This window comes from Aphelocoma coerulescens, chromosome 7 (genome assembly GCF_041296385.1).
Source record: "Aphelocoma coerulescens isolate FSJ_1873_10779 chromosome 7, UR_Acoe_1.0, whole genome shotgun sequence".
NCBI classification, from domain to species: Eukaryota; Metazoa; Chordata; class Aves; order Passeriformes; family Corvidae; genus Aphelocoma; species Aphelocoma coerulescens.
Window position 1 is genome coordinate 15,234,899 of NC_091021.1, and position 19,341 is coordinate 15,254,239.

Consider the following 19,341-nt stretch of genomic DNA (forward strand, 5'->3'; position numbering starts at 1 on the left):
ATAAGGCAATGTTTTGCTTTATTCCTCTCCTGTTCCTTCCTGGGGAGTGAGGATGGTGTCTGGCTGGGTGCTTGGCACATTATGCATCATTGGGCAGCTGGCACACCAGGAACAAGCCAGGCGTAGCTGGTGCTGGTTTTTGGCTGCTGAGCAGGCGGATTGAAGAAAGATGGGTGGGAATCAGGGGCCATCAAGCGTGCTGTGGTGGGGGTGAGCTGATGCAGTATGGGAGTGTAAGGGTTTTGGTGCAGTGCCCTGTGAGTATGGGAGGGACCTGTGGGTACTATGGAGAGGGATGTGAGTGAATGGAGGGGACACTGGATGGAATGGAGCTGTTGCTGGGCAGACAGGGAGACATGCAGGGTGATGCTGTAGTGTGGGGTGTGTGTGATAAAGGGTGGAGGAATCACTGGAGAGTCACAGCAGACATAGTAAGGGGATGAGGAGTAGAATCCAAATTTGGTTAAAAAAAAAGTTATCAAGGTTCCGTAATTTTCTTGTTCACAGAGTAATTGACAGCTCTTGACTATGCCTTTTGGGCAAAGGTGTGCAAGAGTCAGTTCATGGTCTTGCTTATATAGCATGATGGAGAGAATCCAAAGGTGTATATTAAGAAAAAGTTGGTATGCAACCATCTTTGATGCCCATGCTAGTGGTATTTTCATATCCACAATAGTGCTGTAACACTGAGTCCCTTTATCAGTGTAAATTAATGTTCTTTTTAAATCATTAAAGAGTATGCAGTCAAATCCCTTATCTCAGTTTCTTAATTATCCTGTTTTTTGGCCCTTGAGGAATGCTAATTTTTTAACCCCTCTTTCAGATTCTAGATACAATTATATTCTTTCTTTGATTGTCATTTTACCATATCATCCCTGAATCTGTATCCCTCTGTTATGCACAGTTGTCTTTTTCTATTGCATCAAGTGTTGCCAGCTTATCTTGACTTTTAAGTATAGTTAATTGGAAAATGCATAGTTTTTTTTTTTTTTTACAGTTGCAAAATAGAAATAAAAGCCGGACAATCTGTCATCTGCTCTTGTTGGAGTCAATAAAAATAAACTTAGAAAAACAATTTTCTTCTGGTTGTAAATGTCTTGTTAACTATGTATGTTACAGAAGCAGCAGGTAAATAATAGATACTGTTGCAATTATGCAAAACCCAAACAAATAGGTATTGGATAGAAGAAATCCCTTTTTGTTTGCTGTTTCATTTAGGTATGTCTGGCTATATTATGCACTGCCTTTAGAAGGAAGTTTTTCTTCAATACATGCAGTACTCCAAAGATATTTTTATCCTACTAAGACAATTTATGAAAAAGCTTAAGTGGGTGAAAATCTGAGAATGTAACTTGAAGAACTGAGTAGTCTGTGGAACTTAACATTAGTGGGCTGTGGAACTAATGTTTTCTTTTCAAGGAAATCAGTGGTCCTGGTTTTTATGACTTATGTTGTAACAGTATGTGCAGACAAAAGACCATAATGTGTTGAGTATCTGATACATGTATTACCATATTGCCATAAGGAACTGCTATTATGTTAGACACCAACTGATTTCATGATAGTGTTGGATTTCTCTCACATATGCTTATGTTTTTGTACAGATGATCCTTTAGGAACATCTGCTAGTTTTGTGGTGGTATCTGCTGTTTCCTTTCAAAGTTTGACCTTTTTGTCATGTATTACTGTGACTGCGGTAGAATTGTGTTTTACCGGGATCTTCTTCTAAATTGATTCCTATCTCATAGACATGAACTGTCAATTTTTTGGGTTGTGATTTTTAAATTTTTAATTTTTTTTTAACTGCTGACTTGAAAGAAGTGACTAGAATATCTTCCTTTCAATTGTTCAGATTGTTTCAAAAATACAGGTGTCTGTGGGCTAAAGGTGTGGATGGTACATCTCAAACTATTTCACTAGGGAAGATGTTTTGGTGCTCTTCTCTTGCAATTTAGGAACCCTTCCCCCTTTAGCTGAAGAGCAGATTTGAACAGTGAAACCAGGTGTTACAAAAAACCCATGGAAATTTTAGGCCTGAATGTTCATGTGAGCCTTGATGTCTGGTAGCCTGCCTGTAAGAGATTTGATGAAAGACAGTTCACTTCTTATGTTTAAGATCTGAAACTTCCTCCTTCCCCGACTTCTCACTTAGTTGTCATAGGAATATATTAAATCACTGACAATTTTTTCAGTGAGTTGGTTTAAGTCACAGTTCTCTAGTCTGGAGTGTGGTTATTTCTTGCCTGTGTGTTGCAAGTTTAAACAAATGGTCAGTTCATTAACAGAATTCGATGCTGAACTCTGAAGTTCCGGGCTTTTGCCTGTTTGAGCAACGTCAGATGGTAGTTAGTTGGATGCTTTTCAGTACTGAATCGTTGCTGTAGTTGTCAGTTTATTTGAACTGTGACAATATATCTGTTCTGTCAGTCCATACACTCAAGTGAATATAGGAAAGTATTCTTTGTGAGGCTCTGAAAATGCAAAGCAACAGATGTTATGTACTGCACAATTGTAGGTATCCTGGAAACAGATCTTTACACAGTGCAGGCAGTCTTGGAAAAACAAAATTTGACACGTGAATGATCAAGTTAAGGGTAACAGCAATAAATCCTTACCACTAAATATAATGCTGTTTTGCATGTACTGATCTGAGTTTGGGTAATTAAATGCTCATTGTTATATTACCCTCCTGTAATTTGACAGAAGTTTTAAAATTATCTTGTAGTTATATTTTTCTGCATTGTTTTAGTACAGCATAGTAGAAATAGAATAAATATTCTCACTTAAAAATGACATATGAAAATGACTTCTGAAAAAAAGCCTGTGTAATTCTAAGGAGTGAAAATTCTTGTAAATAAATTGCTAACAATAAATAGGAAAAAATTCCAGATAACTTGCTGGGTTTCTGTATGAAAATAACACGTCCTTGCTTGGCTGATCTGTTGACTGTTCTGAAGATGGTTCAAAATGAGATTGCTCCTGTCCAAGTCCTCTCCCTGCTCTCCTGTTTGTTGCATGGCCTTTTGGAGACTTGTCAAACAGCTCTGTCAAGAAAGGTACTGAAAGATTTTACACTTGGATGGTTTTGGGTTTCCCAAAGGCCTGCTCTGTCACATCTATGTAATTTAACTTGGACTGAGGTGATTAGCTAGGGATCAAAATTATCATAGTGCCAGTGTATAATACACTAACAGTTAAATGGCTATAGATGGTGGTAACTGATGTCAACATCAAACTTTGAACAGATTTGTGGTTTCATTCAGTGAATTCTGCAGCTGACACATTCTCGGGTAAACCTACGTGTATTGTATGTTACCATGATTGGGAAAAGATTGTATCTAGATGTCTGGTTTTAATTTTGTATTGTTCTTATTAAAGGAAAAAGAATACTCTGAGTATTTCATGTCAAATGTAATGTTTCTTGGTCACTTGACTGCAACATGCTCATTAAACAAGGCTAGTAGCAACTAGAGTTGGTTTGGAAAACAGTGCTTAGCAGAAAAAAAGAGTACCTGATCAATGTTTGGGGTTTTTTTAACTGTAGTACAAATGAAAATTAAATAAGACCATTTTTTTTTTTTTGGCATTTACATTTGTTGAGTAGTTAATTACTTAAAATATGAGGGAAACAAGCAGGTGTTGATTTTGAAATTTTGTTCCTAGGTCTCACTTGTTTTATGGAAACCATTTGGGGAAGGTACACACAGGAATTCAGTACCAAACTTATAATGATTTATATATATATTTAAATGTTCGTCTTGCTTAAGGGAGATACTGCTTTTTTCATTAGCATTTAGCAATCTTGATTTTATGTGGGAGCAGAGTAATAAAGCAAGTTCTTTCCTACAGCACAACTTCAGAGCCATGGCAGTTTTGCGGATTTGACCAGGCAACGGGACAGTGAGTCCGAGAGTTGGAATAATTGCACATAGTGTAATGTATTGATCTCTTATTTGAATGCCATCAGCTTGGAATAAAGATCAGGAGCTGTAGCTATACCATTCCTAATGTGTATAATTATAGATTTATCATGTGGAAAATGTCATCTGTCACTTAAACAGTTGTTTGGATTATTATGTTAAGGATAATTAGAACGTAAATAGAGACTAAAGCAGATGTCTGTATGCTCTATAAACCAGCAGTTATTTAACAGTGTCTTGAATATTGTGTGCAGTTCTGGTGTTCTCAGCAAAGGCGATGTGGGACTGGAGAAGGTTCAAGGGGTGACTGTGGTTAAAGGTACATAATGGCTTCTGGATGAGAGTGGTGGACTAGGCTGGCACTTTTTGGTCTAAAAGGAAAGTTCTTGACATGTGGCCTGGACAAAGTGGCAGTTTTGCAACATAAGAAATAAGGTGCTTCTAATAAGCTAAGAAGAACCAGGCTGAAAACCAAATGAATAGCTAAGAGAATTGTAAAACTTACTGCCAAAAAATTGTTAGTGCTAAAAGATTTTGTGGATTCAGATGGAGATGGAAGGCATCATTTAAGTGCTGTTAAATGTGTAGAAACCACAGTCAGTTCAGGGTGTCCCAAATGAAAACAGGTGGGAAATGGAAAAGTACTAGTGGGAAACAGAATAAATGCTTCCTTTATCCTTCTCTTCTTTTAGCATCTGCATATGGCTATGGTTTGATATAAGATACTGGGACAGATGGATGCTTGCTCTGTCCTGGTATTGCTGGTCTTACATACCAGAAACCAGTTAAATTATATTTAAATTATATTTTGAGTAAAAGCACACACATCACTAGTCTGTAATTCCACCTGTGTCTGCAGTGCCAAGCAAGATTTAATGATAAAATTTGAACTTCAGTTTGCCTAGCCTTCCATCGCCAAGGTACTTATTTTTATTGGTGGAACAATACAGTTTAAAGAATGCATGTTCTTTGCCTGAAAAAATACCAAGGGGTTAATTTTATTAAATGTTGATTAAGAATTACAGTGCAGTAGGAGACTGTATAGGAAACCTGAATTTCTTAGCCATAATTCCCTTGAAAATATTGTTCATATGAATGCTTATAATTATTATAATCTTGGGGTTTTTTAATATATTTATTTTTGTTGTGGAGAAAGGAAGTTAAATTCCAAAGACATAGATAGACTTGTATAGGATACGAGTTTGAAGCCATTGAGAATGATTTAGTTTGATCAGCCTAAAAATAAGGAAAAAGTGTCGCTTCAATATGCTTTGCTGGTATTTTTCCATAAGTATATTTGAGAAGATTTCTGATGTTCACAGAAGACAACCCTTAACATGAAACATCCATTTCCATTTTTTATGTCAGCAGCTTAAAGATGTGTGCCAAAGTATCAATACTGATTATTTCTTGAACACAGGTGGTGATAATTTTCTGACACTAATTCACTTTATGGCTAAGTCAAAGACTATTGTATGATTTGTAATGTCTGGCTGGATATGTGTGGAAAGTCATATTTGTTAAATTTACTTTTAAATGAGCAAAATAGGTTTAATATTGTGATAGAAGAAAATTTGCCTGCAATAGTAACAATAACACACTGAGCAAGTGCATGCTGGAGAGTTTGAAGATGCATCTCTCTTTGTTGCTGTGTGGGTGCTCTGAATTGGAATTGCTCTCTGACCCTGGAACCATATGCAGGAACTTGATGCTGTGAATAAAATTCATAGGATCTAGAAGTAAGATATTTACTTCAACCTCATAGTGGTAATACCTGTACATATGGGTGTAATGCTAGCGTTCAAAAGATTTTGGGGAATCAAAATTTGTGTGTATTATGGGAGATTTGAAGTGCATCTTTGTCATCTTACATGATTATTCAACAGTGAAATCTGATCAGAAAGTGGCTTGTTTGTGTTTGGGTTTTTTGTTTTTTTTGATATGTCGATCAGTAATCTCTCTGTTTGATTTTAGTACTTAGTACTGGGATTAGGAATGGATATGTAAATGTCACGTGTAGGTGCAGTTACCGTACTGGAGATAAGAGAAGTTGGTGGTAGATATCAAAGAACTTGCTTAAAGTGCAGAGGAGATGCTTGTTTGAAGTTGTCGGTGCATGCCAGGATGCAAAGCATACATTGTGGAGCATTTTGGGGTGGGTTTTTGGAGGGTTTTTTTTGACAAGTGTCTCTGTTTTAAAGCTGTTGATCAGCCTGTCAGAAAATAAGTAGGTTTCTGTATATAAATTAATATACTAATGTAGTTTGATATAAAAGTGAAAATTATCTCTATACTTAATTTTGAATTTCATGGAACTTAATGTTGACATTTTATTCATAAACCACTTTATGAATTCTGCATGTTCTCTGAAATGCATTAACTTATCCTACTTTATGCACAGGTTATGCCACAATTCAAAATGGAGATCTCCAGATTTTTGAGAATATCATGAAAATCTCAAATAATGTTTTAAATGACTCATCACCATTTATTCGTATAACTTGTGAACAGTATAACAACATAAAATATCAAAACAAATTAATGGCTTCACCAGATAATTTTGAGTGTATTTTGATTTTCAAAATTGCATTGTATATGATTTTTTTTAAAGACTACTCAGATATTTCCTAGAATTACTGTTTCTGCTAAACATTTTGTAGACCTGTTGATACATCTTCAGTGTTTGATGCACATGGACTGAAATTTAAATTAGCTTAAAGATATTTATTATTTACAGTTATCGTTTGACGTGAGTGTGTTGCAGTGTGTATGCAACAGTTCTGCTGCTAAATGAAGTGAGTGTATCCTGAGCTTGGTGCAGATACATGGGCACAGGTGGGCGTCTTGGTGGTGTGCACCATGCAGGGAAACACATGGCACTACACAACATGGGGCAAAGAGCACGCAGTTGGAATTAGAAATCATTATATGAATACCTTGGAAATTTGTGCTTGTTCATATATGGGTTGTAATTTCTAAAAAGGATGTGCATGTTTTTGTATTGAACATTTGTGACAGGCAGCACTCTAATGTAGTTGTCCTTACTTTGTGCAGAGATGCTATTGTATGAGCTTGTTTATGTCAATATTTTAACAATTTATCTTTATAACTACTTTGGACTATATTTGTAGTAACATTGGCACCCTGTGTACAGAAGATACAATCAGTGCTGAAAGGAAACTTGCATCCATCTGGAAGCAATAAACTTTTCTAAAAGACTGCACAGTGTTACTTAATCCTGTGATTTCTTACTGTGAGTGAAATTAAGGTTTGGTTCAGTTGTGTCACATCATATTGGTATCAAATCTGTTGTGAGAGATTTGTCATAGTGGTAAGCTACAAAAAAAATTTAAAATTGATGAAAGTCTGAGAATGTAATTTCCTCAGTCACAGAATTATGCATCATTGCAAATGGAGTCAATTCTGTATAATAAAAATAATTGTAATACCAGAAAGCTTCTGGAGTGTTGCATTTTTTAAGCTTTCTCTTTATATGAAGTGCTAATTTGTATACTGCACAATTGACTAAGAATACCTTAAATTTGGTGTTGTGTTCTAAGTAATTTTTGTATTGTACATCTATAATGTAATATAAATTATATTTTTAATATGACAAAATATTTTACGAAGTTAGAGAAATATGAACAGTGTCCACAAGGAGAAGGGGGGAAAAAATCTATATTAAAAAGATCATCTAACAAAATTATGGGGTTTTTTGGTGCTTTCTTTTAAGTTTGTTACAAGTGTGATGTACATGAACAAAATAGGATTCATTCACCCTGCAGGCAAAGTGGTGTAGCCTGCATTCTTCCTGTTCCTAAGTGGCAACTGAGCGTTGGAGTGAGGGAAGGGTTTTATGCTTGTCAGAGGATTCTGGTGGTGCTATTGCCATCTCTTGCCCTTGGGCAACTGTAGGAGATGCAGATACAATGATACAAAGGATGGCAGAGTTTCCTTCATAAATCTCTGAAAAAAAAAAAATCAGAGATCAATGAGGATAAAGCCAAACATGTAGAAGTTCCTGGATAAGCTCATCTAGCAGCTGATAGCTATGCTTTAATAAATAAAAGTATGACTTACTAGGGTACATGAATTATCAATAGTTTACAGAAGGACATTGACACATGTTTAGAATGGGTTGCTTGTTCTTTTTTCCTGAAGAAAATATTTCTTGAAAATCTTTTCCAGAAAAGGCTAAGATTCCAATATTTGAGGCATATTGAGTTCCCTGAAACACTGGTATTTAGCAGTATGGATGATTTCTAAATCTGTATTTGAGGCTGAGGCAGATCTGGTGCAAGTAAGACTCCAAGTAAAAGTAATTATTAACTTGTACTTAATCAAACTCAGTAATGTCATGTGGCCATAATAGGTCATTTGTTTCCCCACTTCCCCTTATTTTCTGAAATGACAGAAGTAATTGCCATGATTGTAACATAAATTAGGAGGTACATAACACTGAGTATGTGTGAGGTGTTTTCGAGGAAATGTAAAATTAAGCTCATGTTTTGTCTTTGGGGATTCTTTAGTATATTTCAGCTCTGCTAACCCATTCTGTTAAATCATGTAGGCTATTAGATCCCAGTCTTCTGTTTATTTCTGAAATCTCTCTCAAAATAAATTCCATTTTATGATGGCTTTATGGTTGGTCTGCATAAGACCAGTCATTTAATCTGATGCGTAGGTTTGCAGAGGTTTTGGAAAATGATGGAAATCAGTGGCACTTTTTACCCTGTTGTTACTCTGAAGTTTCTTACATAACTCCTCTCACTAAATGAAAAGCCTCAAAGTTTCAGCCACTAAATGAAAGGTTTACAGCTGCTTTTCAAATCGTGTTATGAAATTAGGCACTATGTGGGCCATATTCTTAACATAAAATGTAGAGCTTTCTACAGTATATTTCCAGTGACCTCTCTCTTGCTGTGGTGTTAATAATAAAATGTAATTATTAAAAGCAAAACTTTTGCTTCATCCATTCCTCTCAAATGCTTCAGGATGGGAATCAGTCATTGTCTGCCTTACTTCCTTTCAGCTTACCTTGTTGTTCTAATATTATTCCCAATAGATCTTGTTATTTTTAAATTCATCATCTCCCTCAAATCTTTTCTTGTAGAATGAAGGGGAAACTCTTCCTTAGGGCGAAGTTTTTTTTCTGGAACAGCGTTAGTACTTCTGCCAAAGCTTCAGTCATACTTTTCTGCAGAGGTATTTTTTCAATAAGCTATTTGATTTCTTTTCAAACTGCCAGTTTCAGTATGCTTTTCTAATGAAATTCTGCCATTAGCTTGTAGTTAGTAAGCAAGGTACTTCACTGCTCTGAGAGCTGAATCAAGACACTAATGAAAGCTTGATGGATAGATGTCTAATGAGCCTCATTTCAAGAGGAAAGGCCTTTTCTGTGGCCTGCTGGGCATCAAGCAGACCCCCAGTGCTGTGTACAAGTGTCACTCTGAGATCTGGTCATGCTCAGAGGGAAAGTCCCCAAACCTGGCCTTTCTCCATAAGCTATCAGCTCCAGCAAAACCAGCCTCTGAGCTGTACTAAACTATGCTCTTACAGCATGGGATCAATTGAGCTGTTCCCATATTTGCTCTGCCAGTAGCCAGAATCCTCTTTTCTTTTGGTTCAGCCAGAGCTAAGTAGCTTGGTGATAGTTGTTCTTTTTCAGAAGTTTGCCTATTGCCCTCTTTTAAAGCTGTAGTGAAAGTTAACTGAATTTTAAGTGCTTGAGTATGGTCGAACTCAAGACTTCAAGGACTACTCCAAAAGTTCCCTAAAGCTGCTGTTCCTCCAGTTGCTGTGATATGACGCTGTGTGTGCAACAGCCCTCTTGGTTTGATGGGGATGTTCAGAAGCTTGAGTATTAGTTTTTAACAGGTATGGTGGAGAACAGGAATTGGAATCAGCTGGTTGTGGTGTCTTGGGGGAAAAAGCCATTTGAAAAGTGGTGAGAGACGAGAGGGGAAGATGAAAGGTAGGAGATTACAGTTTTAGATGGATTTACCCATGCTGTGAATATAGTAAAATTGTTTAAAAATAAGTGAAATTATTCTATTATGTAATGTAAACCTTTATCCCATGACTGAGGTTTGCATTGGAAAATACTGGGTTTATTGAGTTTTTTGGCTAGTATTGTGTTGAAAAATTGAAATCTGAAGTACAAATTTGTTCCAGAATTTTATTTTTTTATTATGTCAGTTATTCTTCTTAAAAATATTCTTTTTAGAGGTAGCTATCTGTGATAGTAGTTTAAAACAAGATGCCTTCTTTAAGCTAGAAGAGTGGAACTCCTTGTCCAATGAAATGTAACTGAATGTGTCATTATAGTTTTGTAAGGTGGAGTTTAGTTCTGAGACTTACAATTTTCTTTTAATGTATAAGATGTCACTAGAATGCTAAAGAATTAAGAGAAGCCATTGTTCATCTTTTCCAGTTCTTGCTGACTCTTGTTGATCTCAGTGATCTTTGGGGAATTAGCAGTTGGAAGTGAAAATGCACAGCAGATTGGCTCAAGGCATGTTGACTTCCTGCTGATGAAAGGAGACAGTCCCAGTTCTTCCTTCTTCCCTGCTGTGAAGTTTCTTATCAATTTGTACCATCTCTAGTTCTATAGGACTGCTTATACTAAACAACTTGTCAGAAGACTAAGCAGGGGGAAAAGAAAAAGTGGGCAATCTATGTTACTTTAGGGGGTTGATTTGACTAAGCAGAGCCAGACTTCAGGAAAAGGGCTGGACTGCACAGTCATGGCAGGTGAGTCGAGGGGGGGTGTCTTGTGTTGAGAAGGGATTAGCAGCAAGGTATTGCGTTTGCTTGGCAAAATACATCACTTCACACTAAGTTTCTCTAGAAAAGGAGAATGAAAATGGGTTGTATCCCTGTCAGATGTTTTTAAGCTCAGTTTTCTGCCCTGAAGGAATACAGCTGCTGCTGCAAGTGAATAGCTGCCATTAAAAGGTGAAGTTAGTAGTTGCACCCTGCTTTTACTCTCCAGCTCTGGAGAAACTGAGATGCATCTCTTCAGTCCCTTGTAGTACTTTCTGAACTCCTTGCTGCTCCCAGGCAGGTCATTGCATACAGTCTGAGAAATGTGTTTCTAGGTTAGGGCCTTGCTTGTGTTAAACTTCTACACTGCTTTTTAAAAGGACTAGAGTAACATAAAGCTAATCTTCAAGCGAAAACCAGCCCCTCCCCAACATGGCCTTTGCTGTACCACCTTCTCCTCAGCTTACTGTTTGATACTTTTGGCAATCAGAAATGGAATTTTGCTTTCTCTGCTTTCAGAGAGTAAGAGGCATAGCATCAAATTTTGCCAGAAGTGGTGCATGACCTATATTTTTGAAATAAAAAAATCATTCAAAATTCATGTGTTTTGAAATAGCTTTTCTGTCTCGTGTTTAGAGTATTTAAATAAGTGCTAAAGAGCCAGACAAGCTTTACAGTGTTTCTTGGCTTTTCTGGCAAGAATGATCATACCTGCTTTTCCAGCCCTTTTTAATCAATAAGTAGCTGAAAGCTATAGAGGTTTTATGAATCAGCTGCATGCTTCTTATCGTGCTTTGCTGATTTACAGTGAGGGAAAAATGGGCTTAATAATTGTTGGGTAATAGGTGCTGGTTTATATGCATTAGACATTATCATATTAAATACTCCTAAACATAGATTTATAGACATACTGTCAAAACTAGTTTAATTTTTAATTCTATTTATTTTATTTTTGTGTTTATATTAATAAAGTTAGGTTTTATTGTATGTCTTGAATGGTTATTTTAAAAGTAGTGTTCATACAGTGTAGGATGGTCTGTGATCAATTTTATAATAAAGAAGTGTTTTTATTATAAATCACTTCTTGAATAAGTACTGATTGCTGTATTTTCTTTGGTATAGTCTTGATGATTTTTTTTCAATTTCTAATTATTTCTGTTAAGTTACACTGCACTCAGCTATATCAATCAACTATTAAGGAAGTAAACTTTGAGAATGTAGTGGGACAGAGAGCCTAAAATGTGTAAAAGATTTATCTGTTCATTATAGTCAGGGGGGACTAGGTGTCTTGCCAAAGGTCAGAGGAAGCATTTGTGACCAAGGGAGTATAACACACTTTGCTTTGTGTCCAACTCTTGGTCTTGAATTATAGTCACATTTCATGTGTGCTTTCTGATATTTTCCATGTACTCCAGATATTTGTTACGGAAATCAAGTCCTTAAGTACCACTTCTAGATGTTGGACCTCTGTGGTAAGATAACAGTCCAAAAAGTGTTTCCTTGTTGAACTGTTGGTGTTTATATTTAAATACCACATTTTCTTTAAAACTGTTCTATTTTTCATAGTGCTGCTTTTTTTCTTTGCATGTATTTTCATCAGTTTTGCTATAAACATGAGGTAGTATGTTTAAAGCCTAGTTTAAAACTCTTAATTAAAATTTGGCTTGCTATAAACTATATTTGAGTGTATTAGCCCCTCATCTTTTGATTTAGCTTGGTATGGTTGATTTAGACATAATTTTTTATTAAATAAGAGATTAGACTACCATAAGTAGGAAAAATGTAGGATAGTCTCATTGCTTGAAATTAGTGAGACGATAAATAGGGGCATAAAACTTCCTAGAAATTCATCTATCCAGGCAGATTCTTCTTTTTTTCATGCTGTATTTGGAAAAAAAAAAAAAAAAAGTGGACATGTGCAGAAACTGTGAGTACAATTAGCGTCAAGCAGATAAATCCAACTCTAATCCTGTTTACGCTCTACATCAGACAGATGTGCTGAGATTGATTTAGACAAGCCCTTGGCTTATAGTAACTTTTTTTTTAAGTGCCATATATTCTGGTTTTGTTAGATCTTTGTTAAATGTTAAGTGCTGTTCGTTTTGCTCTTCCCTAACGCCTGTAACCTACTTTATACAGGTTCCCTCTCTGCTTTCATGATGACAGGGCAGCCCGGTAGAAGAGATTATCTTTATTCCTTGTAATTAAATTGACTTCTTTTTTTCAGAAGATACAACAATGGGAAGTGGGTACTGAATTAAATAAATAGCATGATATCTAATAGATGTATACTTAAATCTCTTGCAAGAACAGATGGTACCCAATATCTTTCTAAGTAATGTGAGAGGACAGTTAATGTCCTGAAACTGCTCACAATAACCAATACGATACTAACGAGCCAATACGGTTTTTGAAGTTTAAAAAAGTGTCTAATCCAATATATACTTTATTTATTTATATACTTTATACTAATATTTTATTAGCCTGGTTGTTATCTCATACTGGAAGTGTTTTATAAATACAGCTTGTGACTTAAATTTTCTTTATCTGAGTTGTTTTATAAAATTTTACTGCATTTGGGATGGTCTTATTTTCAGTAAGCAGAGAAGATGAAAATTATGGAATTTGCCTTGGATTTTATGCAGATTTCTTTACAACTTTAGTAAAAATTGGCTGTCCTAATCCTACTAGCTACTTCAACATTTCCTCTACGAATTAGAACCTGACGATAGCTTTTTATAGTTCAGCATTCCTAGAGTTTAAATCCTTCTCCAAGTTGCATCTAGAAATGTATTCCTGTAAAACAACCAAAGTCAAATAGTGGTTTTGAAAGTCTGGTGCTGCCTAGTAAGAATGTTTTATTTTAAATATCAAAAGTTTTGATATGCATCTGAGCAATGTAAGAATTTGATAAATACAGAGTTAGAGGAAGATGCATGAGCAAATAAGTAACCTGCTGAAATAGTCATGAAAAGAAAAGGCAGGCCTTACCTGGTTTATGACTAAATGTCATTCTATGAAAGCTAGTGGGGAATAAAAAGTATTTTAACAGGCCTTCATTTTCCTTATGCCTGTCAAGTAGGCTAATGTTTGTAACTTATCTGTGGTGCACATTCATAACATTGGCATAATAGAGTTTGTGATATCCTCAGCAGAACTAAGAGTTAAATCCAAAATATGATTTATTAAAAAGTATGATTTATTTAAAAGTATTTAAAAAGCAAGCCCACTTAGAATATTTGTATTGGTCTGGGGAACTGAATGTTGCAGCTCAGTTATGGTTGCATAATGGTTGTGGTTATATATCATGTGTCTTTGTTCACTCATTTTCCTAAAGCATTGAGGTTGTGTGCTGGCATGTTCAGAGTACTGTGTGTCTGACAGTGCAACTTTGTGAAAAAACATAAGCAGACGCCTCAAAAAATCTGTTTTAAAAATAAAAAAAAATCTTTAATATAGGTATTAAACTATGTAGTTCTAGATAAGTGATATGGGACATAACCAGTCAGTTTTTCATTTCAGACTTACAGAGACTATTTACCCCTAAATGTTTTAGAAGAGCAATACAAAGTTTGACAAAAATGAAGGTCTTGGGTTTGGTAATGTTAGTATCAAGTTTGTTTGTACAATGTCCACTTTGAGTCTGTGTAAAATCATAGTTCATATGGAATCATACTGTATTTTTCCCCCCTCAGCTCCCTCATTTCTACAGGATACATTGAATGAAAATACTTTTACAGCAGTCATTACAGTACTTTTAAGATTTACGTTGGGGTTTTAAAAAAATTATTTAGGTGAGTTTTCTCCTGTTTATTTGCTGTATACTTCTGAAAATCTGCACTACAGACAGTTTCCTGCGTACTATCTCAATGCACGCCAACATTTACTTGTCACAGTATTCCTGCTAAGAATGGAATGATTTCAGTCCAGTTTTACACCTTAGTAGGTGATTTACACAGAAATTAGGATGGTAAAATATAAAAAGTTGGGAAAAATATGTGGGAAGTATAGCAAGGTCATCCTTCTATTTGTAGCAGGTTATTTGGTATGGAACAGGAAAAAACGAATTGGTTGAGAATTGTGAGGAGAGGTAATATTGTTTTGAGCTTTAGCTGTGTTAGCATGGCTGAGGAGAAGTCATCCAAGATTCCTGGACAGAGAGATGATCACTGCATAGTCTCCTTCCAGAAATGATGTTGAGAAATGCCATCAAACTGTTACAAGAATTGACAAAGTTGTCTTTCTCCTGCCCAGAGGAAGTATGACTTTCTGAAACCCTCAGCTTCATGTGGTATAATGAATGTGGTGGTGCTGCCCACCTTTCCCAGGATGACAATTAAAATAGACTTTTCCCAGCACTTCAGTACAGCATGTATCAACTATTTATCAAACAGAATCTGTTATGGTTTTTGCTATTGAGAAACCAGTTGACAGAGCTGTTGCTGGATTTGGGGAAGTTTTCTGGTTTCTAGAGTTTCTTTCCTTGGGCAGCAAAGGGACTTTTATTGGCCTGCTGTATCGGGTCTGCTGTAATTATGAAGAAATCAGGGAAACTTTTCTTTCTGTGTCCAGACAATCTGATACCTACAGAAATGGTGACACTTTTCCTTCAGTTTGTGTATTTGACTTTGTTTTTGAGGAATCGGAATGCAGCTCAAGAGAGCAGAAAAGGGAGAAGCCTGTACCATAGTGGCTCAGTTGATACATTTCCAAAATGCACTTGGAAATGAAGTGATAGCATCTGCAGCCACAGCATCCATGTAAATAACAGCCCCAAGATAACAAAACCTTCACTTTGCCTAACACAAATCTCCCTTGGGATGAGGATCTTGAACTGTCCCAAGAACATATTTGAAACTGTTTTTCTTGTCTTCTAAACTGAATTCATACATCAAAAATGAAAGCAAAGATGAGTAACAGAGTTTTGCTTTATTTGTCTATTTTTGCTTAAATATTTTCTGATTTATTTCTAATAGAAACACAAAAGGCAATGGTTGTATCAAATAAAAAAATATAGTGAGCATATAGTCAGCCTGGGTCATAGCACACTTTCTGATCTATGATTTAGGAGTGTACAACTGCTGTGATTGCTATGATTTAGGTGAATACCATAAAGAATTTGCTTTTTGAATGCGAATGCAAAAAAAGTATTTCTTAGAGTGTGAAATTTTATTAATTTTTTTGAACACCAGAAAGCTGAGTAAATAATCTCTTTGAAATTGTTTTGTTTGTACAGCTGGATACATAACTAAGTTGGTAAAATAAAAGACCAGTGATTGAGGGAAATTATATGCAGTAAGTTTCAATGCAAGCATGAACAGACGCAAGAAGTGAAGCTAGAGATGAAGCTGTAACAATGTTTTTTTAGTTGTTACTCCCAATCATATTGGTAATGCTTTTCTTTTTTTTTTCTCTTTTTTTTTTTTTTTCTCTTACAGGTGATTCCAGTGTGGCCTTACAGGCTCAAGAGGAGATTATTGAAATGAAAGATGTATTTTCAGTAAAACTGAAATGGCGTCGTTTCGCAGGGCAGAAAAAAGGTGGTACTTTGTTGGGTATCACAATTTTTAAATGCTTGAATAAAGAAGAGAATAAGCTTACAGACTGTGCTATCCATTTAAATAACTTAAGCGAAGATCATTGTCAGTCATGGTTTAGACGTCTGAAGGAAATTCTGAATGGTAAGCATTTAATTGAGGTTGATGTCATATTTATTTCTATTGGCAATGCGTGAGGTTGAGTGAAGCTTAGAAACTTTTTGCCTGTAGACATTAAGACACAGATATGAATATTATTTCTGCCAAATGTTTACTACTGAAGTTTTACGTGGTGAGGTGTAAAATTTAGGAAAGTGACAAGAATTGACTAATGTATCTGTAAAACTGAAACAAATTGATGTTATTTTGGAAGAGTTTTGGAAGCTACTGAAAATAAGTAGTTTATTCTGACTGAAGAGTCTTCTGGGAAGTCTGTTTCTGAAAGAAATCACATATTTTGTTGATATTTTCAACAAAATTTCAGTTGAAATTGCATCACACATGATGGTACTACACTAGATGCACTTCTGGGAGCTCTTCAGGAACCTTTGGTGACCATTTAGGAAATCCCACTTGAGACCTCCAGATTCTTTAGGAGACTAATGGGAGATACCTTCCTCATCTTCATAAATTCACAGGGGGCCGTGCTCTTAAGGTTCTGTAGGACTCTTGTTGTCTAATTTGATACAAAATTTATTGACACTAGTGATGGAAGGCAATTCTTTACTTTAAAAATATCTTTCTGTGTTTGCTTAGGCTAATGCCAGTTTCAGGATGCTTTGTTTAACCAGTTATAAGGTTGGTTGCTTGGCTGGGGTTTCTTTTATTTTTTATTTTATGGAAGCTCTATCAAAATTAAGAAAAAAATATTCACCATATAGGGAAAAGAGCCCTGCGAAATCCAAGTCTTTCACTGTCATTTATATTTGAAAGACACAGAATATAGCACACTTTTGATTTAAAAAACCAAAATGACACCCCTTCCCCAATACTAAACTCTCTGATTTAGCTCCAAAATGTGCCTCTGTTTACAGATTTTAGCAAATGAGTTTGTTTGTTACAGAAGAAAAGCAGTCTCTCTCGTAACAGACTATAAAAACTCCAGCTGAATTGTTTAGACTGAGCCGGGTTACAGAATTCAAATCTTGTACATCTGTAGTGTTTGTAACAACAATTCAAATAACAGTTTATAGTGTGCTTCTAGTAAAGTTTCACAAGCAGGTATTAGAGAAACAACATGAGTTATTAATGGTGCATTCTTACACTGTTTGTTTACAGTATGATTTGGATATTCCCAATGAAGATGTGTATTAAAAAGTGCCTTCCCTTTTCCCCTTTTGAAAGACTTTATCATGAAATATCTCAATCTGCAGAAGTGCCAGGATTCCTGTAGATCTCCAGCTACCCATAAAGGCAAGGACATTTGCATAAGGAGCAAATGTCTGTTTTGTTCCCAGATTACCCTCCATCTATCAGGAGCAGTGATACCATATGTTCACAGAAAAAAAAGCTGCAGTATCTCTAGCTCAGGTTGCCTTGACCTCGAGGTGCAGTCTCTGTTTTATAGCCTTGTAATTGGAAGCCACCTGAACCTGAAAAAAAAGTATTCTGTGCAATGCTGTTTCAAGTTCCTGCTTCAGTCTTTGTCCAGAAGCTCAGACCTTGTACAGATTTTTTGATCTCTGATCAGTACATTTTTTTCTCCTTGCCTTCCACTTCAGGAATAAACAGGACTCAGAGTGATAAAAATAACCGCACAAACCCCCCCTAATACCAGTTGCTAATGTGTATATTCTTCTAAGTTTGAACTAAAAGTATACAATTCAGTTGACTTCTGTTGATTTCTCAGTGACTGATATTTCTGTGTGAAACAGTAATGGATTTTCGTAGTTTTTGCTGCAACTTTTTTTTTTTTGTCCTAGTGCTGGAGTCATCATTGTTAATAAACTCAAATTGGCTGCTTCTGGTTTTATCCTTCTAAAATAGTGAAAATTACTTCCCTGTCCTCCTTCCTCCCCCAGTCTATCTGATCACAAAGTAATTTTTCACTAACTGCTGCATTATTTACTGGAAGGATTTTTTCTTTTTTTTGGGCTGGAGCAAATTAAAAGCAGGTGATTTATCAAAGTAGAATATATATATATTTGGTCAGTAATATTGAGACATTCTGACAAATGGGAGTACATGTTACTGACAGGTGTGTTTCCTCTGCAGATAAATGCAATTTCTACTTGTTTACCTTACCCTTTGACAAGTTTTTAGATTTTTATGCATATACATTAATTAAGGAACAACAATGGCAATTTTATCAGTGATGATATGAGCCAAAGTTTATCTGAATTTCTAATCTTCTAATGAGGATTTTATTTTTTCTGAAATATGTACACTTTCCTTTTTACTGTGTGATCTGTGTCTGTCGTGAATGTTTCATGGTTTTTCCCTGTTCATTTCTATTATATTCATACTGAGTGTCCTCTGTTGCTTTAAATTTGTGTTCAGAGTACTTCAGTTTAAACTGGGCTATAATTTTTTATGAAGCTTGTTATCATATAGGTGAGCACACAGAGACATAACTGTTTAGAATTTAGTTACAGTGACTGCTATTATGTTTTTGTGTGTGTGTCAGGGTAACTAAATAGATGTACTGCCATCTTCCCATAATTAAAGAAGTTCTTATTTTCTGCCTAATGTTGCTGCTGTTCCAGTGCATGCCAGCTAAATACGAAGAGCTTGCTCACTGGTGTGGTGTTCCTGAAATCTGATCTTCTGCACATCACGTTTGTTAAACTGATGTAAGATAACCACTGCCATCTTGATGCACCTATGGAGCTTTGGCTCTGGGCTGGCTCCTGGAAGGCCCCAAAGGGCAGCTTAGACAGGGTCTAGTGTGCTGTTATCTCATGTCAGCCCTGGTGCACACCCCACTCTCAGTGATTTCCATTTATACACATCTTTTTGTACAGGACTTATGGGCATGGCATGTGGGGACACACTGTGTCAGTAGAATTCACTGTTTCATCTAAGATCCTCTGCACATGCAAATACACAGTACTTCTTAAAGGGTTGAGACAGGCTCAAAAATGAGAGAAAATATACAGTTTTCAATGCTTATCCATTTT

General features: G+C 35.9%; 1 protein-coding gene across 1 annotated transcript in view; it reads left to right on the plus strand.

Annotated features, from left to right (window-relative positions):
• The window catches only part of CERKL (ceramide kinase like), a 52,363-nt gene that overhangs the window by 5,370 nt on the left and 27,652 nt on the right, over positions 1 to 19,341 (plus strand). Inside the window, 1 exon segment of the mRNA XM_069022317.1 lies at positions 16,124 to 16,366. Within this exon segment, the coding sequence (XP_068878418.1) occupies positions 16,124 to 16,366 (243 nt within the window).